The 24,109-nt window shown below is 42.1% G+C and overlaps 2 protein-coding genes across 2 annotated transcripts in view; one reads left to right on the top strand and one right to left on the bottom strand.

Moving 5' to 3' along the window:
* LOC125466143 (zona pellucida-binding protein 2-like) overlaps nt 1–11,441 on the top strand; it is a 49,399-nt gene extending 37,958 nt beyond the window's left edge. Inside the window, exons 7-9 of the mRNA XM_059638652.1 lie at nt 2,762–2,847; nt 4,518–4,695; nt 11,251–11,441. Coding sequence (XP_059494635.1) covers nt 2,762–2,847; nt 4,518–4,695; nt 11,251–11,348 — 362 coding nt within the window. The 3' untranslated portion in view covers nt 11,349–11,441. The remainder of the gene's footprint in view (nt 1–2,761; nt 2,848–4,517; nt 4,696–11,250) is intronic.
* A 1,142-nt stretch (nt 11,442–12,583) lies between these two features.
* LOC125466410 (von Willebrand factor C domain-containing protein 2-like) lies at nt 12,584–19,684 on the bottom strand. The gene is made up of 3 exons (XM_048560866.1): nt 19,264–19,684; nt 13,824–13,953; nt 12,584–13,162 (listed from the first exon to the last, which is right to left on the bottom strand). Exons 1-3 carry the CDS (start codon nt 19,645–19,647, stop codon nt 12,960–12,962), a joined length of 717 nt encoding a protein of 238 aa, XP_048416823.1. The 5' UTR covers nt 19,648–19,684; the 3' UTR covers nt 12,584–12,959.
* Nucleotides 19,685–24,109: the final 4,425 nt, after the last annotated feature.

Below are 24,109 nucleotides of genomic sequence, written 5' to 3'. Positions count from 1 at the left end.
TAGTGGAAGCAAAATCTATAATAACTTCTAAAGATAAGCTTTAAATGTTTAGTAAGAAGCAGTGAAAGGGAAAAATGCAATGGACTGAAGAGCCTCCATTCTGCAATTGTAGCCTATTTTCCTGCTCCAATCTATGCTTTTAACCCCAAGTCGTGAAGAGTACCTGCTTTTATTTCCACGGTATCATGGTCTTCACTTTTATCTCAGCAGATCTAATTCTGGTTCTGTCAGCTATGCCTTTTTCACCTATTTACTGAGCTATTGCAAAGTTGCCTTAGCCAGCCTTACATGTTCCACTCTCCTTAATCTTAAATTCAGCCAAAATTCTGTTTCTCATATCTTATCCTGCACCATTTGCTTATTTCTATATCTAATTCAGGAATATTTGAGATTTCTATTCTCATGATTTTTAAGTAACTTTTATGGAACTTGTTCCCTTCTGCCTCACCCCAAAACTGAAGCATAGGACCAATTACAGCTGTTAAACCTGATACCCTGATAACAGGTGAGTTGTGTGGTCTGTCACAACTTAACTGGGGAAAGTGCACCAATAATCCTACACTACTGTCCCATAAGTTGACATAAAATGTATAAATGTATAATAATTTCAGTGAGACTGCCAAAACTGAATAAGTCTGACTGACCCAGGACAAAAACAAATCAACCAGGCTACTTCATTAACAGAGACAATAACTCTATATATCGTAACACATTAAAAGAAATTTTTCAAATTAATTATGCCCCTTCAAAGGTGACATCATCAGTGGAGCCTCCGATGAAGCGGTGTTATTGTACTCCGTTTGGAATTTGTATTGTTTGGACCTGATGGTGAGTCTTGTTATTTCTGGTTTTGATCTGTGTGGGTTTATATATGGAGTCCAATTCTATATGTTTGTTGATTGCACTACAGGTGGAAAACCATGTCTCTATGAAGCCCCATGTGTAACTATGTTTGGCTTAGGCTACTGTGGTTACCTTGTTGCAGTTGAACTGATGGCCCTCATTGTCTGAGTGAACCAATGTCAAGGAGAGTTTGTCGTGCCATTTTGCTGCTAGTTGATGTTCATATATTCTGATGGCGAGTTTCCTTCCTGTTTGTCCAATGTAATGTTTGTGGCAATCGTTGCATGGTATCTTGTAAACCACGTTGGGTGGAGTCTTTAATCCTTGTAAGCGTTCCGATATGCTTTTGATATGTGGCATGCCTACTAAACAGGCAACAGTAGGAGGACACAATACGCCCTAACACACTAGCCACACTGCCACACATCAAGAACATCTCAGAATTGATAACAAGCTGACTAAAACCACTAGAAACTATGGTGGCTCACAAGCCCACAGACACCCTACCACAACCGCTTACAAGGACTAAAGACCCCACCCCACAACATGCATTACAAAATACCATGCAACGACTGCCACAAATATTACATCAGACCAACAGGAAGGAAACTCGCCATCAGAATGTATGAACATCAACTAGCAGCAAAATGGCATGACAAACTCTCCTTAATATCGGTACACTCAGACAATGAGGGCTGTCAGTTCAACTGTGTCAAGGTAACCATAGCAGCCCAAGCCAAACATAGACACACATGGGACTTCCTAGAGGCATAGTTCTCCACCCGTAACGCAATCAATAAACACATAGAATTGGACCTCATATACAAATATATAACAGATCAAAACCAGAAATGACACTACTCACCATAACGGACCAAACAGTATAAAATGCAAGCAGGGTAGAATTGCACCACTTCACTGGAGGCTCCACTGAGGATGTCACCTAGCATGGTGACAAAACATCTGAACGAGAACAAGCTAGTTCAGCAAGCTAGTCAACAAACTCACCCACAACCTGAGCTACAGATCTTTTCCAAAACTTTGAACTCCTTCAAAACGCCCCAACACACAGTTTCTCTCTCTTTTTCTCTCTGGCATGATTAATGCAGACAAAAGACGGGGTGGATCACAGATTTTATGGGTGGAAGGCAAAATTCCAAGGATCAGTCCAGAGCATACAGTGGAAAGACCTTTTCCTCTCTCAGTCTTTTTGATTTGTGCAGTGGTGAAACATGGCTGTCTGTATGGTGATCGTTGTCTCTCAATTTGCTGGTTGATCAGGTGAACATAGGTCTTGTATGAATTCTTTCTTTTAGGCTTTCTGGAATTTGCTGTCTTTTACCAACTAAAAGAGAAAGAGAGACGCAGTGTGCGGCTTCTGCGTGTTCTTTTTTTCTCTCTCTTTGCTACTCTGGGCACTCTCAGCTTTTTTAAAATACTCTGCAACTCAGCCAACCAGAGAGTTGTTTCCAGGCAGCATTTCCTTAACTTCGAAATTTCTTGAAGTTCAGTCTCAAGATCTCTTTTTGCTTTCAAGAACCAACACTGTATTGTAAAACGTAACAGAATGGAATACTTGTTTTTCAAATCGTACAACTTGTATTTTAGGGTCACAGTCCCACTCCATTTCAGTTTGTAGACCCAAAAAGTGAAAAATATATGGTCCCTTAGAATAGCCTGTGAAAAGCTCAACTAACAATGGTGGTACCTTGTTGACAGTGTCCCAGTAATATATGCAATTATTTTCAAAACGTTATTCCTGTGTAATGAGAATCTCCTCTCAATTCCCTTGTTTCGCAAAACTGCATGCAGTCACTTGAACCATAACTGATCTAGAAAAATTTGTAGAGGACCTGGGTTCCAGGCTCAACTTGCAGCATTGGTTAGAACACAGGTTATTTTCTTTTCAAACCTACAGTGGATCCTTTCGGCTATGGTTGGGAAGAAGTTTGTAGAAAATTCATACATGACTGTGAGGATGAAACCAACAGGAGAGTCGAAAAGGTAAGTCAAGGAACACTGAGAACCAGTGTATGATGACTGTTATACATGGAACCAATCTGATAGTGAAAGCCTATACCTAAGTTTCAAATAGAATATGTATAATGGCAGTGTACAAACAGTTTTTAAGCTTACTCTCCAGATTTCAGTGAACTGATTGTGCCCTGAATTGGAAAGATGTATTCATCTACTAACAAGAGCATTTCGGACAAAGCAGAATGGCATGCTAAAATTTTCTAAACTATGATCTGTGTTATATGTAGACCTGCCAAGCTGAACATGGTTTTTAAATAAATGTTAGAGCTGATTTCAAAATTGCCTACAGCAGTATTACAGTGCTTCTGAAGAAGGGTAACTGGACCCAAGATGTTGACTCTAATTTCTGTCCACAGATGCTGCCAGACCTGCTGAGTCTTTTCAGTGATTTCTGTTTTTGTTTTTGTTTTTGTTTCTGATTCTAGTATCCGTAGTTCTTTTGGCTTTTCTGTTCAGCACTACAGTGCATCGTGCTCTGGAATAATAGGTTAGGGATTTAGGCCGGTTGCTCAAGAAAGCGTGGCCTTCCTTATCCCTACTGTCCCGTCATAGGTACTTCCGAGCATCCAGATTTAGACAATAAGCATCAGGATTGATCTGTGCACTATGAATCTCACAGGGTGAATAGAAAGAGGAGAAAGGGAATAACTACAGCATGCTATATGAGCGCTATCTGTAGCAGCACAATCAACAGTCAATCTTGATGTAGCTCCCTGACCCATGTTTTAATTCAAAATATTACTTAATTCTTTGAGTCACTTTAATGTTAGCTGCTGCTGTGCCTGTTATTGATTGTTTGTCTTCCAGTATTAAGTCATATTAGACATTTCAGCCAATTTAGTAAACTTAAATAACGTACAGTATATTCTAGCAATCTGATGTAAAAACAGAAAGTACTTGAAAAACTCAGCAGGGCTGGCTGCATCTGTGGACAGAGAAACGGAGTTAATACCTCAAATCCACTTCAACACTCCTTCATAACTGAAAGGATCTGGAAATTGATGTTTTCTATGCTACAGATAGAGGTAGACAACTGTTATAATTTGCTCCATTTGCCCCCTCCTCCCGTTGTCTACGGCATAAAAAATACAATTTTGCAATCCATTTCGGTTCTGAAGAAGTCATATCAGACTGAAAACGTTAATTCTGTTTCTCTCTCCACGAATGCTGCCAAGTCTACTCAGTTTTTTCCAACGCTGTTGAATTTCATCTCCTCTAAAAGAGACATCAGGACCCAAAAAGATCAAGAAAGCAGTTAACCTGGTTGAAGTTTTCTGAGGATAATTTGTAAAGATAAATTAGATTAATTAAAAATTTACAAATACAAATTAAGGTAAAAATGGGACAATGCAAGAAGCAGATTTATAAGTATTTAAAGTTTAAAATGACTTTTGTATTTAGAAATTTAGGGTGAAGAACCCAGTAAGAAATTAAATTCTGATAGTTTGCTGTTGCGACATTAGTATGTGTTTTAATGTCACACTACACACATAAAAACATACAACACTTGGCTGCCCAGGAAAACAAAGAATTCCTTAAACCTGCTGCTTTTTTGTATTTCAGTTTTATTCTTTCACCATTCTGTGAGGTAACCTGTCCTGATGTTATGATACATATTGTGTGTGATTTTGTTTCAGGCCCGAAATCGTATTGAAGCTTTCTTCAAGAAGCAGAGGATTGCATTGGACAAAATGAAGGATGACATGCCCACCTTCTATTACATCGCAAATTCTCTGAAAATAGACCGAGTGGATCATTGTCGCCCAGGTTTTGGAAAAAATAAGCTAACCCACTTGGATTGTTCTGAATGCTGTGGTGAGTTCTGTAGTTGGTAATTGAATCTTCATCCTATACTTCCCATAGCTGTCTTATCCTTCGTGAAGGAGGGCTGTCCAGGAGTGCAGATAATCAGCCATGGTCTAACGTCCCTTTTTTATATTTAATGGCCCATCTATAAAATCCTGAGCTCAATTATACCTTTTATGCTTTTGCCTCCAATTCTGCCTTTAAAAATCCATGGTGAGTATTGCTGGCAGTAAGTTTAAAATATAATCTTGTTTATGCCTTTCAGGACTTTGTGCTGCTGTTTTTTTAGTTACATTCTCACTCTCTTTTTCTCTGTTCTTTCCATTTGTTGCTGGAAGGGGAGAGGTAGACAGGTTGGTTGAGGTAGAGATTTGGCAATCTGACCAGGGCAGATTATAGTCTTTGAGATATAATTGGTAGCCGATGGTCACATTTTGCATTGATATATGTGGGGCACAGATTCAGAAGGGCTTAGACCAAAAATGAGAAATTGACAATAATTGCACCTGGCATAGATAGCAACGGAAAGGGGCAATGTACAAAAATGACAGATAGGAAAATGCTGTCTGTGTATCCACCTGTCCCAAAGATATACCATAATAGTACATACCCCAAGGGACTGCAGAAAGTAAGGCATAATATTGGAAATGTAGGTCTCAACAACTACAATCTAATATCATGTATAACAGAAAAAGGATGTAAGACCATAAGACATAGGAGTGGAACTCAGGACATTCGGCCCATTGAGTCCACTCCACCATTTAATCGTGGCTGATGGGGATTTCAACTCCACTTACCCGTACTTTCCCCGTAGCCCTTGATTCCTTGAGATCAAGAATTTATCAATCTCTGCCTTGAAGACATTTAATGTCCCGGCCTCCACTGCGCTCCGTGGCAATGAATTCCACAGGCCCACCACTCTCTGGCTGAAGAAGTGTCTCCTCATTTCCGTTTTAAATTGACCCCCTCTATTTCTAAGGCTGTGCCCATGGGCCCTAGTCTCCCTGCCTAACAGAAACAACTTCCCAGCATCCACCCTTTCTTAGCCATACATTATGTTGTAAGTTTCTATTAGATCTCCCCTCAACCTTCTAAACTCTAATGAATACAATCCCAGGATCCTCTGCCGTTCATCGTGCGTTAGGCCTACCATTCCAGGGATCATCCATGTGAATCTTCGCTGGACATGCTCCAGCGCCAGTATGTCCTTCCTGAGGTGTGGGGCCCAAAATTGGACACAGTATTCTAAATGGGGCCTTACTAGACCTTTATAAAGTTTCAGAAGCACATCGCTGCTTTTATATTCCAACCTCTTGAGATAAATGACAACATAGTTTTAAGGTGTTAGGAGGAAGATATAGAGGAGACGTCAGAGGGAGGTTCTTCACCCAGAGAGTTGTGAGCGCATGGAATAGTTTGCCAGTGGTAGTTGTGGAAGTGGAGTCATTAGTGACATTTAAGCGACTGCTGGACATGCACATGGACAGCAGTGAATTGAGGGGAATGTAGGTTCGGTTATTTTATTTTTGGATTAGGATTATTCCACGGCACAACATCGTGGGCCGAAGGGCCTGTTCTGTGCTGTACTTTTCTATGTTCTATGTGCTATTACATTCGCTTTCCTAATCACGGACTCTACCTGCAAGTTAACTTTTAGAGAATCTTGGACCAACACTCCCAGATCCCTTTGCACTTCTGATTTGCGAATTTTCTCACCGTTTAGAAAATAGTCCATGCCTGTATTCTTTTTTCCAAAGTGCAAAACCTCACATTTGCTCACGTTGACTTTCATCAGCCATTTCTTGGACCACTGTCCTAAACTGTATAATTCTTTCTGCAGCCTCCCCACCTCCTCAGTACGACCTGCCTGTCCTCCTATCTTCGTATCGTCAGCAAACTTCGCCAGAATGCCCCCCGTCCCTTCATCCAATCATCAATAAATAAAGTGAACAGCTGCGGCCTCAACACTGAACCCTGTAGGACACCACTTGTCACTTGTTGCCATTCTGAGAAAGAGCCTTTTATCCCAACTCTCTGCCTTCTGTCAGACAGCCAATCCTCAATCCATGCGAGTAGCTCACCTCGAACACCATGGGCCCTCACCTGACTCAGCAGCCTCCTGTGTGGCACCTTATCAAAGGCCTTTTGGAAGTCTAGATAGATAACATCGACTGGGTTTCCCTTGTCTAACCTACTTGTTACCTCTTCAAAGAATTCTAACAGGTTTGTCAGGCACGACCTCCCCTTACTAAATCCATGCTGACTTGTTCTAACCCAACCCTGCACTTCCACGAATTTAGAAATCTCATCCTTAACAACAGAAACTAGAATTTTACCAACAACCGAGTTTAGGCTAATTGGCCTATAATTTTCTATCTTTTGTCTTGATCCTTTCTTAAACAAGGGGGTTACAACAGCAGTTTTCCAATTATCTGGGACTTCCCCAGACTCCAGTGACTTTTAAAAGATCATAACCAAAGCCTCCACTATTTCCTCAGCCACCTCCCTCAGAACTCTAGGGTGTAGCCCATCGGGGCCAGGAGATGTATCAATTTTTAGACCTTATAGCTTTTTTAGCCCTTTCTCTTTTGTAATGCCTATCATACTCAACTCTGCCCCCTGACTCTCCTTAATTGTTGGGATGCTACTCATGTCTTCCACTGTGAAGACTGACGCAAAGTACTTATTAAGTTCTTCAGCTATTTCCTTATCTCCTATCACTAGCCTTCCAGCATCAATTTGGAGCAGCCCAAGATCTACTTTTGCCTCTCGCTTGTTTCTTATGTATTGAAAGAAACTTTTACTATAATTTCTAATATTACTACCTCCATATTTGATCCTCTCCTTCCTTATTTCTCTCTTTGTTATCATCTGTTTGTTTTTGTAGCCTTCCCAATCTTCTGATTTCCCAGTGCTCTTGGCCACTTGATAGGCTGTCTCTTTTTCTTTGATACATTTCCTAACTTCCTTTGTCAGCCATGGCTGTCTAATCCCACCCCGGATAATCTTTCTTTTCCTTGGGATGAACCTCTGTACTGTGTCCTCAATTACACCCAGAAACTCCTGCCGTTGTCGCTCTACTGTCTTCCCTGCTAGGCTCTGCTTCCAGTCGATTTTTGTCAATTCCTCTCTCATGCCCCTGTAATTACCTTTATTTAATTGTAATACCATTACATCCGATTTTGCCTTCTCTCTTTCAAACTGCAGACTGATCTCTACCATATTATGATCGCTGTCTCCTAAGTGTTCCCTTACTTTAAGATCTTTTATAAAGTCAGGCTCATTACATAGCACTAAGTCCAGAGTAGCCTGCTCCCTTGTGGGCTTCATCACAAGCTGTTCCAAAAAGCCATCCTGTAAACATTCCATGAATTCCCTTTCTATGGATCCACCGGCAACATTATTCACCCAGTCCACCTGCATATTGAAGTCCCCCATGATCACCGTGACCTTGCCTTTCTGACATGCCCTATCTGTTTCCTGGTACATCTTGCGCCCCTGGTCCTGATCATTGTTGGGAGGTCTGTACATAACTCCCATTATGGTTTTTTTGCCTTTGTGTTCCTCAACTCCACCCACACAAACTCCACATCCTCTGACCCCATATCATTCAGTGCCGTAGATTTAATTTCATTCTTAACTAACAAGGCACCCCCAACCCTCTGCCCATCTCCCTGTCTTTTCGATAAGTTGTAAATCCTTGGATGTTTAACTGCCAGACCTGAACTCCCTGCAACCATGTCTCTGTGATGCCTGCCACAAATGTATTGACATTCTTGTAAATATAAGAAATAGGTATATATAAGCTTTTAACACATTATAAGAAGCTCTCCACAGATAAACATTTAGGTTATGTCCTTCTCATTTTCTTGACTACTGTTCCCATTTCTCTGCATTAAATTGCATTTGCCACCCGTCTATCCTTATCCATTTGCACAACAACAAACTTAATACACAAAGTTGTGAATTACGAATTGCATTGGGAAGCAATGGCTAATGGTATTGTCACTAAACTATTAATCTGGAGATGGCAAGAACTGTAGACGCTGGAGTCAGAGTCGATACAGTGTGGAGCTGGAGAAACACAGCAGGTCAAGCAGCGTTAGAGGAACAGGAATGTTGATGTTTCAGGTTGGGACCCTTCTCCAGGACTGTCACTAGTCAATTGATTAATATTCTGGAGACCCAGGTTCACAATCCTACCATGGCAGATGAATTTAATTTAATTTAATAAAATCTGAAGTACAGCGATGAACATGAAAACCTAACTAGTTCATTCATGTCCTTTAAGGAAGGAAGCTGCTATACTTAACTAACTTGATCTACATGTGACTCCAAACCCACAGTAATGTGGTTCACTCCTAACTACTCTCAGGGCACCTACAGACAGGCAATAAGTACTGGCCTAGCCAGCAACACCCACAACCTGTGAATTAATAACAAAATTAGTCAGTTATCTAATGAATATCTGTAAGTATTACCTTGAGCTTCTCCCATACCACAGCATTAACTAGCAAATCTGCAGAGGAGTGGGGCTCCTGAACAATCTCTAGCAAAGTACAGTGGGCAGAATAGCAAATATACAGTGCAACTCCTGGTGTGAAACTAACTTATGATCAGTGATCCTTTATCAATATACACTTGGCAATTTTTTATCAATAGTGTTTCACTAACAAATGTCAAAATTTGATAAAGACTCTGTCGCAGAAGTGTTGGCATCACATAAAGGGCCATAAAACCTTCTTGGTACTTTTTGTTGCAACTTAACCATCAGCATCTCTGACCCTTCAGTAACTTTAACTCACTTTTCCATCCTAATTAGGCTAGTTGTCCCCTGTTCCCACCTATTTGAAGATATTTGTCAGTGTTTGTCATTATTCACGTTAGGACATTTTGTGTTCTTTCAGGGTGAATCTGTCTCTCTGTGTCATGGCCTCCAGAATATTTCTCACTGTTCCTTACCCCTTTGTTAGTTGTTCACCCTACGCCGTTCAGGAAGATCTGTCTGCCCCCTTCTACTTCAGTACGTGTGTACCTGTTTCTGCATCCGTCCAGTGCCCCAGAACATTTGTTCTCTGCCTTAGATTCCCAGTTCTTGCTGTGTACCTTACCTCAACTGATCCCTGAACCCCTTCATTAGGTGTTTTCTATCAAGAAAGTGATGGAAGAGGTTATCAACTGTACTATCAAGCAGCTTGGGGGAGGAGGGGTGTTTGTGAGGGAGAGTCATGGGGAGGCAATGGTTAGTTGTATTGTTGCCAGAACAGTAACCCAGGGTCCCAGGTAACGTTCTCAGGACCAAGGTTTGAATCTTTGCAAGGAAGATGGTGGAATTTGAATTCAGCAAAATACAGAATTAAAAGACATTGTTGATTGTCATAAAAAGAAACCTGTCTGGTTCACTGATGGCCCTCCAGAGAGGAAATGAGCTGTCCTTACATAATCTGGCCTATTCATGACCCTAGAACCACAGCAATGTGATTGACTCTTAACTGCCCTCTGGAAAGGCCAAGCAAGGCATTGAGATGTACCAACCTCAAAAGTATTCTCAAAAACAGTGAAACTAGACAGACCACCAGGCATCGAGCTCGACACTGGGAAAAACAATGACAAACCCGAACTCAAGATAACAAACTGTGAAACTGGATGAACACAGCAGGTCAAACAGCATCTCAGGAGCACAAAAGCTGACGTTTCGGGCCTAGACCCACAGCTCTCTGATGAAGGGTCTAGGCCCGAAGCGTCAGCTTTTGTGTTCCTGAGATGCTGCTTGGCCTGCTGCGTTCATCCAGCTTCACACTTTGTTATCTTGGATTCTCCAGCATCTGCAGTTCCCATTATCTTTGATCACAAACCCAAACTCAACCCAGTTAAGCCAGCAAAACCCTCCTTACCAATATTGGGATTCGTACCAAACCTGGGAGAGCTGTCTCAGACTAATCAAACAACAGCCTGACACAGTCATCAGTGATACCATCTACAAGATACACTGCAGAAATTCACCAAGGCTCCACAGAGTGCTCATTCCAAACTCATAACCACTTCCATCGAGAACAACAAGAGCAGCAGATACCTGGAAATACCACCCACTGCAAGTTTACGTCCAAATCACTCACCATCTTGACTTGCGAATTAATCACCGTTCTTTCTGCGCTGGTGGGTAAAAATCCTGGACCTCTCTCCCTAACAGTACTGTGAGTGTACCAACTCCAAATGGAATGCAGCAGTCAAGTTGACAGCTCACCACCACCTTCTTCTCAAGGGTAATAAATGCTAACCCACCCAGCTACACTCATCTCATGAATAAAAGGCTTCTGGCATTTGAGTTTCTATTTATATGCTGTGGGATCTGCAAGCTTATTTGTTACTGATAATCTATACAGACATTGTACTAATAGCATGACTTAAAAGTGATAAAAAAATTCAGGTTGGTGATGTTGGTATCTGTCATCTCACTTTTATGTGCACGTTCGATGTATATAAGGATATCTGGGAGTTTGCTCTGCTTCTATTTCTAGTTGCCATATTTCTATCCTAACAGTGTTTCCATATTTACTCCTGCAGTGGTTTGTGATCACGGAATGTACAATCCCAACAATGATGTGTTCTGTAGACCCTGCACCAGTGTCAAGATCAATTACTATGGAGCAACTGCCTGCTAACTAGAGCCATCTCTTGTCATATTATATTCATCTCGACAATAAGGTGTTGCTCTCTAAACAAAAACAAAAACAATTTCACCTGCTAAGCGCAAGTCAACCACTTATATTATTAGTCAGATTACGTTATTGTTTTACAAAGATCAATCTGTATACATAAACTACATTTGTGAAAACTCCAGTGGGAGCAATTGCTGTAAGATCTAGCTTTGTGAGGATTTGTGACTGCTTCTGCTGTCCTAATTCAATTGACATTATCTATCACTTGATGGTAATCGTTAAATATTGCACAAATCTCAGTCTGCTGATGGCGCTAATATTCAACATTAATGTGCTATTAGTGCAAAGCTATGTTACCCAATGCTGTGTATAATCAAACAATCTAGATTATTGAACTACCGATAAATTATTAGAAGTGTTAAAGCTTCTTTAAAAATGCAACTAAAATCATGCACCAGCTTCTTTCAGTTTGCATTGTCAATGAGTTGTTTGACTGGGAAACTAAAGACCAGCCATTTATGTCAGTGATTATTTTATTACCACAGAACAACCAATCATCAGTTTTTTAAAAACAATTCGCACAGAAATGTTACTAGTTATGGTGACTGCATGTGTGTTTCTATAAGCTCACTAAGCAGACAAGGCCATGAATATGGTGCAAGCTAAACTTTTGTCAATGTTTTATCATGATTTACAGTTTTACGTCAATGTAAACACAGGCACAGAGTGCAACAAGATGTACCATCAAACAACTTTTATTTATATTTTTTACAATAAATGTCAGACTCCTTGCAAACAGACATGGAGATACAGTATGGAGAGTCTTCCACATCAGTTGAGAAAGCTGTCGTGTTTCACTGGAAGTTAGGAGCAAAGGTATATTGTGCTGATTTCTCATATTGCTGGAACAGGACTATAGTACAAAGCACTAATCCAGTATTGACACTTTGAGAGGATGGGCAGATTTTAACTCTTTCTGCCCAGAATAAACTGGGTGGTAACAGAGTTAAAATTCAGCCGGTTGATCTATCCACTTCTTGCTCCTGTACCTCTTAAACTCAGAGACAGTACGGACTGAAGGAGCCAGAAGGATGCTGAAGCTAAAGTTAATAAATGTGAAGGAAAAGCACAGCAGGTCAGACGGTGTCGGAGGAGCAGGGAGATCAACGTTTCGGGCTGAAACCCTTCAACCCAAACGAAGGGTTTCAGCCCAAAACATTAACTTCCTTGCTCCTCAGATGCTGTCTGACCTGCTGTGCTTTTCCAATTCCACCTTTATTGACCACACCACTTAAACTCAGGCTTTCTGCTAGTTCCTGAGAACTTGCCTCACCAATTTGTCTTTTGAAGAATCCAACAGAGCTCTGAGGGTCCGTGCAACCAAAAGGCTCCACTCATTAAAGTGGAGATTAAGAGGAAAAGGCCTTAGACTAGATTATTTCTGTGTAGCCAAGGGGATCACCGTTTTAACAAAACTTGCTTTACCATTGACACCTGACAATTTTCCAGCTCTCTCCGAATCAGTGTTAGTAGCCAGGTGGTTAAGATCCTCTTTGTCATTGTAAAACACAATCTGGGAAACATTAGCTGGTCCACAGTATTGCAGCAGTGAGCCTATTGCTGCTGTATCCATTCCCTGTGGTGTCGTTCCTTTACATTATGATGATGACCCAGCCTTCTTCCACGCAAGGTACAAATTGCTTGCTGTTGAGGTTCCCAGGAGCCATCCTTATATGGACAGAAACAGACAGACCTTCCATCCATTTCCACTTTCACACCAGCAGGGATAATGGTGTTTCCTGCAAAACAGTTCGGTCCTGCAAGAATCAAAGTGTTACAATGGCAGGTCCAGGAAAGGCAGCTTCATAAATGACCATTTAACAAACTTCATAAATGCAAACCAAAGGTCAATTTGAAAGAAGATTTGTTTATCTTGTGACATCTACATCATAGCTCATTAAGGCTTCAACTCAATTGACTGGTATTTGCTTCATATTCCTTGGTACCATCGCCCAATATTGGTGCACTGACACATTCGTACTCTCCACCACAGGGTACGTAGCTCAGTTCCGAATGAATATATGGTCGCTAATTAAGTGACTTTTTAGCTGCATGTACTCGGAGCCCGTGTTACCCAAATGGCAATAATGCAACGTACATGGAGTTTCCAGGAAACAACTGATTTGCCGGTGCCACAGACAATGGAGTCAAACTAATAAGTTGTAGGCTGCAGGACAGTCTGAATTTTGTCTTCACTGCAAGTGCATTGTTAGCTAACAGTGTAAATCCTCACAACTCCAAATGAAGCCTGATGTGACAAACGAGCATGGCACTTGATGTTGGTAATAATACAGCAGTAAACCTTTGGAAAAACTGATTTATGGGGAATGGGTGACCAGGAGGAGAGTGTTGGGATAGTCAATTCCTTCCCACATAAAGTGCTTTTGATTCTACGTTCATGTTGTAAGTGAAACTTACCCTGTTTGCACACAGAACAGCACTGATTGGGTTCATATGATGGGTTAACGCAATGGACAGGAGCACACTCTGCAGTCAGACAGTACACTTCTCGGTTAGCTTCACATCGACACCTCTCACAGGCAGATGGCTACAAAACAGTGTTATAGACCAGAAATCATCAAAACAAATTTTGACCAATAATTTCAACAGCAACCATTAAAACACTGACAGGATTTGTGGGTCAGCAGGAGCAAATATAAACTGGAAACTAATTTTGTTTAACAACGGGGATTTGGGACATTGGTTTGCAGAATATCAGTGTTTACAAAGAAATCAGCAGAAGGTGCTAGACGCGGCACCTGCCAGGATGTAGCTCACAATTAGGCAGAAATAATTGATTAACATGTTAACCTGGAATAAATTTACTGGATACAATGGTTTTTAGTTTGTGCAGCAATTGGGAAATATAATCTGCAGACATGGGCGGCAGTGGCGAACATTTCCATTTTCATCAGAGATAATGGGAACTGCAGATGCTGGAGAATCCAAGATAACAAAGTGTGAAGCTGGATGAACACAGCAGGCCAAGCAGCTTTTGTGCTCCTAAGACGCTGCTTGGCCTGCTGTGTTCATCCAGCTTCACATACTGCCATTTTCATGTAGTTTCTGGTTAAAGCCAGCAGGTGGTGATGTTGATGTTTCGATGGTTAACTTGACTAAGTGTGCAGTACTTTTAAATTCTTTTAATCCTGTTTGGAAATGTTATGACCCATGGGGCAGGTGGGTCTTGAACCCAGACCTTTTGGCCCACAGATGTGATACAGCACAGAAGGAGGCCATTCAGTCAGTCATGTCTGACTCAGCTGTTTGAAGGAACATCATTGGCTCAATGGTTAGCCTCACAGCGCTAGGCACCCAGGTTAGATTCCAGCCTCAGGCGACTGTCTGTGTGGAGTTTGCACATGCTCCATGTGTCTGCGTGGGTGTGCTCCGTTTTCCTCCCACAGTCCAAAGATGTGCAGACTAGGTGGATTGGCCATGCTAAATTGCCCATAGTGTTCAGGGTTGTGGGGGCTATAGGGGGATGGGTCTGGGTGGGATGCTTCAAGGGGCAGTGTGGACTTATTGGGCCGAAGGATCTGTTTCCACACTGTAGGGAATCTAGTCTAATTACCTAGTGCCAGTCACCTGCCTATTCCCCATTCTTGCTTCTTTTGCATGTCACTAAATCTATGCCCTTTCATTTTTGTGCCTTTTTACACTCAGGAAGAGTTTCTCACTTTCTACTCTGTTCAACCAATTATGGAAACCTCTATCAAATGCCTTCTCAGTCACTTTCCCTTCAAACAGAACAGTGTCAAGTTCTTCAATCTCTCCTCATCACTGAAGTTTGTCATTTCTTGAAACTATTCTTATAAATCACTTCTGTACTGTCTCCAATGAATTCACATTTTTCCTATAATGTGGCGCCCACAGCTCCTGCTGAGGGCTAACAGGTGTCTTCTACGAGTTCAACATCACTTTACTCTTGTACTGTATGCTCCTAGTAATAAAGCTGAGAACATTTTTTTTTAATCGTTCTTTCCAGTTGCCCTGACAGTTACATTGATTTATGCCCACATGCACCTAAGTCCCTCTGCTTCTGCACCCCCTTTAGAATTGTACCCCCTATTCTGCATCGTTGTTCAATATTCTTCACACCAAAGTGCATTAACCTCATAGTTCTCAGCTTTGAACCTCTCCTGCCACCTATCCACTCATTCACTAACTTATAAATGTTCTTTTGGAGTACCACACTCTGTCCTCCTCACAGTTTGCCATTCTTCTCAGTATTGTGTCATCTGCAAACTTAAATTGTCCTTGCACAGCAAGATCTAGACCACTAATATATATCAGGAAAAGGATCCCAATACTGACCACAAACCTCCCTCCATTTTACAATGGCCATTGACTATTACTCTGTTTCCTATCACAAAGCCAATTTTGTATTCTTGTTGGTACTGTCCATTCCATGCTATGATCTATAACTTTATTCTGTTATGTGGCACTGTTCTATGTTCTATATCAAACACCTTATGAAAATCCACGTTAACAGAGTTGCCCTCATTGACTTTTCAATTGCCTCTTCAAAGAAAAACTCCAGCATTTTAGTTAAACACAATTTCCACTTTAGAAATCCATGCTGACTCTTCTTAATCAACCCACCTTTTACCAGGGAAATAGTAATTCAATCCTGAGGAATCATTGTCAGCAGCTTCCTCACCACCACAGTTAAACTAACTGGTTTATAATTGCTTGGATTATCTTTACAACCTTTCTTGAACAAGCCTATAATATTTACAATTCTCCAGTCTACTATCACCTCTCCTAAGTCCAGGGAAAGCCAGCACCCCCACAATTTCTATTCTTCCTTCAAAATCCTTGGCTGCATTTCATCCGGACCTGGTGTCTTGTCAACTTTAAGTACAAGTAATACATCCAGACTTCTTCCTTATTAATTTTGAATTCTTCTAGTGGTAGTTTCTTTCACTGTCACAATGACCTGGGTGTCTCCCCTTTTATAAAGACAGATGCAAAGTGTTCACTTAACTCCTCAGCCATGCTCGCCGTCTCCATATGTCAGTCCCCTCTTTTGTCTTCAATTTACTCTGTTCCTCTTTTAACCATTCTTTTACTAATTAAATACCTATGGATGCCCTTTATTTTAGCCAATACTCTCATAATTCCACTTTGCTTTTCTTATTTGCTTTTATACATCCCCTCTAAACCTTCTGTATTCCTCCTGGTTCTCAAAAGTATTTTCTGCCTGAAACCTGTCACAAGCATACTTTTTCTTTCCAATGTTAATTTTTCCCTCCTTTGTCATCCAGGAAATTCTGGATTTGTTTGTTTTCCCTTTCCCATGAGAATGATTATACCTTGACTGTACCTGAACCATTTCCTCTTTGAAGGTAGCCTATTTTTCACTAACTGTTTTTCCTGCCAAACTCCTGTTGCAGTCAATCCTACCTTGTTCTGTTCTTGTCCCATTGAAGTCAACTCTCTGCCAATTTATTTTCTCTCTCTGCTTGTTGCGCATCATTCTCCACCACTATCCAGACACTATCACCCCTTTGTTAAATTAGGGGACAGATCAGTCACTTTAAATGTTTGGATGTTAGCATGCATGTGTTTGTAAGCATCACTTTTTTAAAAAATGCAAGAGAAAACTGTATCCTCAGAGCATTTGAGAACAATAGTAGGCAACTGAGAACAAAAACACAAAATGCTAGAGAAACTCAGCAGATCTGGCAGCATCTGTGGAGAGAAAGCGGAATTAACAAACTGATTCTGGAGAAGGTTACTGGACGTGAAGAGTTAACTCGGCTTTCTCTCCAAACATACTGCCAGACCAGCTCAGCTTATCTAGCAATTTCTGTTTTTTTTTTAAGATTTTCAGCATCTGGATTGTTTTGTTTTTATTATAGCAGGCAACTTAGCATTTACATAGAATCATACAGTACAGAAGAGGCCCTTTGACCCATCAAGCAAGACAGAAACTGCAGTAAATATACATCAGTCCCACTTTTCAGCACCTGGCCCATAGCCTTGAATGTTATGACGTTTCAAGTGCTCATTCAAGTACTTTTTTAGGGAGTTGAGGTTTCCAGCCTCAACTACCCTCCCAGGCACTGCATTTCAGATTCCCACCATCCTTTGGGTATAAAAACATTTCCACAAATACCTTCTAAATCTCCTGTCTTTCATCTTAAAATTATGCTCCTTGTTATTGATGCTTCAACTAAGGAGAACAGTTGCTTTCTATCTACCCTGGTCACGTACCTCATAATCTTATTAATCTCAATCAGGTCCCTCTCAGCTTTCTCTGCTCCAAATATAACAAACAGTTTATAGCTGATACGTTCCATCCCAGGCAACATCCTGGTGAATCTCTTTTGCATCCACTCCAGTTCAATCACTTCCTTACTATAGTGTGGAGACCAGAAATGCACACAGTACTCCAGCTGTAGGCTCAGTAAAGTACTGTACGGCTCCAAGATAACCTTCTTGCTCTCATAATCTATGCCACAGTTGATGAAGTCGTGTCCCATATGCCTCCTCAACCACCCTATTAACATGCCATACCCACTTCAGGAGTCTATAGACAAGCACTCCAAGATAGACAAGCGCCCCAAGATCCTCTGTTCCTCTGAGCTTCCTAATGTGTGGCCATTCATTGAGTACTCCTTGTCTTGCTATTTCTCCCAAAGTGTATCACCTCACACTTGCTGGGATTAAATTCCATCCACTCCTGATATGCATTTCTGACCAATCCATTTATAGACTTATGTAACATAAGACCTTCTTCCTCACTGTCAATTATCTGGACAATCTTCATGTCATCCACAAACTTACTAATCATACCGTGCCCCCGAAACCCTCACCCTACCTCACGCACACAGACACAGGCACACATTCCCATTTACCTCATAACTGATAATGGATCAGCGCTGATCCCTATGGTATGCCACTGGATCCCATGTGATTTTACTTTCTTTATCAAAGCTTTGCTGATTCCCATATAAACTATATCAACTGTCTGACCTCATCTACACACCTGATCACCTTTTGAAGCACTTTTCTATTATATCCCAACTGATCAGTACCTATTCCCTCATTTTCCTGATATTGATTCTCCTATCTAACCAAGAATTTACTAATATAATGGGAACTGCAGATGCTCCTAAGAATTTACTGATCTCAGTCTCGATTGTGTCACTTGTCTCCTCGGAATCCACAGACTTTTGAGGGACAGTGATTATCAAATAGAATCGTAGAACATTACAGCTCAAAGAGAAGTCTTGCAGCATATTATTTTCATGTAGACTATCCACAATAGCAATTCAGTCAGTTCCACTCCTCTGCCCTTTCCATTAATCCCTGTGTTTCTTCTCCCTACCTGCTTCTCCAATTCACTGTTGAAAGCCTCAATAATGCTGCCTTCAACAAGCTGTGCATCACAAATCTAAACCACTCTCTGCATTAAAGGATTTCTCTTCATTTTGCTTCTTGCTGTTTTGCTAAATTGGTGTCCTCTGATTCTCAACCCTTCTGCCATTGGGAAGTTTCTTTCCATCTAATCAGTATAAACATCTCTAGATTTTGAACACTTGCAATCTAATCTGTTCAATCCTCCTACTTTGAGGAGGGTAATCCCAGTTTTCAGTTCTCCATGCTATGTATTTTGGTCCAGAAATATGCCTCCTGGTATCATCCCTGAATGAACTAGTCTTCGCCTACTACTATGGGCCCTCCCTGGAGGAAATAGTTTCTCAGTATCTCCCCCTACTGAATCTTTGTAAAAAGATTATACGATTATACAAAAACAGTACGAGTAAAAATCGCACTGACCGTTTCCCTTCAATAAAACCACATGAGGTGTTTCAAACCAAAATAGACTGAAATAATCTGTTGTTACCCAGAATTCCTGGAATAGTTGGTACATTTTGCCTCCATATTGACACGAGTTGCGGAATTCCAAGCAGCGTGGGCAACAGGAATGGTAACTGACACGGATGCACCGGGAGGAGATTCGAGGGCACTGAGGCTTACGGCACACCGGACCAGTTTCAGTGCAGACACAGGGGCAAGCTGTTGCAGTGGGGTAAAACCTCTCGCCCACATCGAACACAAATCCATTGTCATCAATGCAACCTTTCCCTCGGTAATCTGACAGCACATAGTCAGAATCACTCTTAGAAAGGATTTCATTAACACTGGCTGCTCTGGACTTTGCTATATGTGTCAGTGTCAGGCAAACCAACACGAGACAGGACAGCTTTCTCAACACTGCCATCAGCATGGAACAATGTGAAGAATACCTTCTTCCGTTGTATTTAGCAAAGGGACAGGGATGAAGAATGTAGTGAGCCCCCACTCCTCTATAATAAATAGTCAGTCTGAATGACGTCTTATACCAATTGCTGGGACCAGTCTGCAGGTAATTGGCATCACTAACTCAGTCAAAAATGCCAATGTAATCAAGAAAGTGCCTCCTGCTAACTTCCATGGGCAAAGACAGGCTGTAACTAACAGTGTCAAAAGCAGAAATAGACTGAAACAGATGCTATCTCCCCCTGTTTGGCTGCAGCTGCTGTCTCTGAGCCAGATATTAGTTTGACGTTCTGTGCTTATCAGTAATGATATGGTACGACAGAGCAGTTAGTCACAATATCGCATGATGACCTGCAAAATACAGTAAGGCTCATTCCTATCAGCAGCCTTCACATACAGACAATTTCTGACATACCACAGAGCAGAGAGAGACAGAAATAGGAGCAATAGACTGAAGATAGACGGGAACACATAAAATTGATAATGCGGGAGGGGCGAGGGACACGGCAAAAGGGTTAACAATTCAGCCCTTAATTGTCACTCCATCTACTCTCCTTGACTTTGGAGAGTGGGTCTAACTGGATTGCTTTTAGAGAGAGTGAAGGTGGACTGAATGGCTGAATAGCCTCCTTCTCTTACTATTCTGGGCTAGAAATCAATGAAGCTCAATTTTGAATTTTTCAACTGACCCCAAGCACCTTTTTATGGGATTTCCATTATGTGAAGTGCTCCCTGAAAAGGCAGATGATTGTCAAGTGGTATTATCACTGGATTGGTTAGCCAGAGACACAGGCAATATTTTGGGGGCCCAGGTTTGAATCCAGATGGTGGAACTGAATTCAATGAATACCTGGAATTAAGACTCTATTGACGACCATGAAACCATTGTCAGGAAAAGCCCAGCTGGCTCACTAACATCCTTAAGGGATGGAAACTGCCATCATTACCTGGTCTGGCCTACACGTGACTCCAGACCCACAGCAATGTGGTTGACTTTTAATTGCCTTGTGAGATGGTTGATAAATGCTGGCCTAACCAATGACACCACCATCCCATGAATGAAAAAAAACACCCATTACACTATTATAGTCAGCAACAAAATGTCTTGTGTGTGGGAGGTGAGGGCTCAGTCAAATTATGACTGGACTTGTTAATCCAGAGACCTAGGTAATGTTCAGGGGACCCAGGTTCAAATCCCGCCATGGCATATGGTGGAATTCATGTTCAATAAAAATCTGGAATTAAGAGTCGAATGATGACCATGAATCATTGCCAATTAATGGAAAAACCCATCTGGTTCACTGATGTTCTTCAGGGAAGGAAAACTGTCATCCTCACCTGGTCTGGCCTACATGTGACACCAGACCCACAGCAATGTTGTTGACTATTAACTGCCCCCGGGCAATTAGGGATGGGCAATAAATGCTGGTGACACTCACATCCCATGAATGAATAAAAAATAGATCAGTATGTGTGAGGGGTAGGTGATGCCAAGAAGACTGATCTGACAGTGCAGTGTGTCAATAATCAGCTGATCTCACTCAGGTCTGAACAGCAAGACCAGGACTGTTGCTCAGAGCAGAAAATTAAATTCTGGCAACAGAGACTGGGTTAGGATTAGGGACAATGGGGATGAGTGAGTGACAGTGACAGAGACACAGTCAGGATTGGACACTCTGGAGGCAGGAAGCATGTTTCAGCTGATGGGTGAGTCCAGAACCAGAGGACACAGTTTAAAAATAAGGGGTAGGCCATTTTAAACAGAGCTGAGGACAAACTTCTTCACCCAGAGAGTGGTGGATATATGGAGTGCTCTGCCCCAGAAGCCAATGGATGCCAAGTCTCTGGATACTTTCAAGAAAAAGATGGATAGAGCTCTTAAAGACAGTAAGACCATAAGACCATAAGACATAGGAGTGGAAGTAAGGCCATTCGGCCCATCATGTCCACTCCACCATTTAATCATGGCTGATGGGCATTTCAACTCCACTTCCCTGCACTCTCCCCATAGCCCTTGATTCCTTGCAAGATCAAGAATCTATCAATCTCTGCCTTGAAGACATTTAACGTCCCGGCCTCCACTGCGGTCCGTGGCAGTGAATTCCACAGGCCCACCACTCTCTGGCTGAAGAAATGTCTCCTCATTTCTGTTCTAAATTTACCCCCTCTAATTCTAAGGCTGTGCCCACGGGTCCTAGTCTCCCCACCTAAAAGAAACAACCTCCCAGCGTCCACCCTTTCTAAGCCATACATTATCTTGTAAGTTTCTATTAGTTCTGCCCTCAACCTTCTAAACTCTAATGAATACAATCCCAGGATCCTCTGCCGTTCATAGTGCGTACCATTCCAGGGATCATCCATTTGAATCTCCACTGGACATGCTCCAGCGCCAATATGTCCTTCCTGAGGTGTGGGGCCCAAAATTGGACACAGTATTCTAAATGGGGCCTAACTAGAGCTTTATAAAGTCTCAGACGCACATCACTGCTTTTATATTCCAACCCTCTTGAAATAAATGACAACATTATATTCGCTTTCTTAATCACGGACTCAACCTGCAACTTAACCTTTAGAGAATCCTGGACTAACACTTCCAGATCCCTTTGTACTTCGGCTTTATGAATTTTCTCACCGTTTATAAATTAGTCCTATGCCTGTATTCTTTTTTCCAAAGTGCAAGACCTCGCATTTGCTCACGTTGAATTTCATCAGCCATTTCCTGGACCACTCTCCTAAACTGTCTAAATCTGTCTAATAGTGGAATCAAGGGTTATGGGGATAATGCAGGTACAGGATACTGATTGTGGATGATCAGCCATTGAGTGGCACGGTGGCTCAGTGGTTAGCACTGTAGCCTCACAGTGCCAGGGACCCGGGTTCGATTCCAGCCTCGGGTGACTGTCTGTGTGGAGTTTGCACATTCTCCCAGCGTCTGTGTGGGTTTCTCCGAGTGCTCCGGCTTCCTCACACAGTCCAAAGATATGCAGGCTAGGTGGATCGGCCATGCTAAATTGCCCGTAGTGTTCACGGGTCTGTGGGTTATAGGGGGATGGGTCTGGGTGGGATGCTGCAAGGGGCAGTGTGGACTTTTTGGGCCGGAGGACCTGTTTCCACACTGTTGGGAATCTAATCTAACCTAATCATATTGAATGGTGGTGCTGGCTCAAAGGGCAGAACGGCCTATGCCTGCACCTATTGTCTATTGTCCATTGAGGATTAGGGACAATGGGGATGAGTGAGTGACAGTGACAGATACAGAGACAGAGACAGAGTGACCGGGGCTGGGTCAGGATTATGGACAATGGGGATGAGTAAGTGACAGTGACAGATACAGAGACAGAGACAAAGACAGAGACAAAGACAGAGACAGAGACAGAGTGACCGGGGCTGGGTCAGGATTGGGGACAATGGGGATGAGTGAGTGACAGTGACAGATACAGAGACAGAGACAAAGACAGAGACAAAGTGACCGGGGCTGGGTCAGGATTAGGAACAATGGTGTTGGGGTCTGCAATACACAATAGCTTTGTAGAGGTCGGTGGCATTGTGGATAGTGACGAAGGATGCTGTAGGTTGCAGAGAGACATAGATAAGCTGCAGAGCTGGGCTGAGAGGTGGTAAATGGAGTTTAATGCGGACGAGTGTGAGGTGATGGACTTTGGTAGGAGTAACCAGAAGGCAAAGTACAGGGCTAATGGTAAGATTCTTGGTTGTGTAGATGAGCAGAGAGATCTCTGTGTCCATGTACACAGATCCTTGAAAGTTGCCACCCAGGTTGACAGGGCTGTTAAGAAGGCATACAGTGTTTCAGCTTTTATAAATAGAGGGATCGAGTTCCGGAACCAAGAGGTTATGCTGCAGCCGTACAAAACTCTGGTGCGGCCGCACTTGGAGTATTGTGTACAGTTCTGGTCACCGCATTATAAGAAGGATGTGGAAGCTTTGGAAAGAGTGCAGAGGAGATTTACTGGGATGTTGCCTGGTATGGAGGGAAGGTCTTATGAGGAAAGGCTGAGGACTTGAGGCTGTTTTCATTAGAGAGAAGAAGGTTGAGAGGTGACTTAATTGAAACATATAAAATAATCAGAGGGTTAGATAGGGTGGATAGGGAGAGCCTTTTTCCTAGAATGGTGACGGCGAGCATGAGGGGGCACAGCTTTAAATTGAGGGGTGAAAGATATAGGACAGATGTCAGAGGTAGTTTCTTTACTCAGAGAGTAGTAAGGGAATGGAACGCTTTGCCTGCAACGGTAGTAGATTCGCCAACTTTAGGTACATTTAAGTTGTCATTGGATGAGCATATGGACGTACATGGAATAGTGTAGGTTAGATGGGCTTGAGATCGGTATGACAGGTCGGCACAACATTGAGGGCTGCAGGGCCTGAACTGTGCTGTAATGTTCTAAATGTTCTAAAAGGGAATTTGAAAC

The sequence above is a fragment of the Stegostoma tigrinum genome, chromosome 31 (assembly GCF_030684315.1).
Source record: "Stegostoma tigrinum isolate sSteTig4 chromosome 31, sSteTig4.hap1, whole genome shotgun sequence".
Taxonomy (NCBI): Eukaryota; Metazoa; Chordata; class Chondrichthyes; order Orectolobiformes; family Stegostomatidae; genus Stegostoma; species Stegostoma tigrinum.
This window is presented reverse-complemented; position numbering and strand designations above follow the sequence as displayed.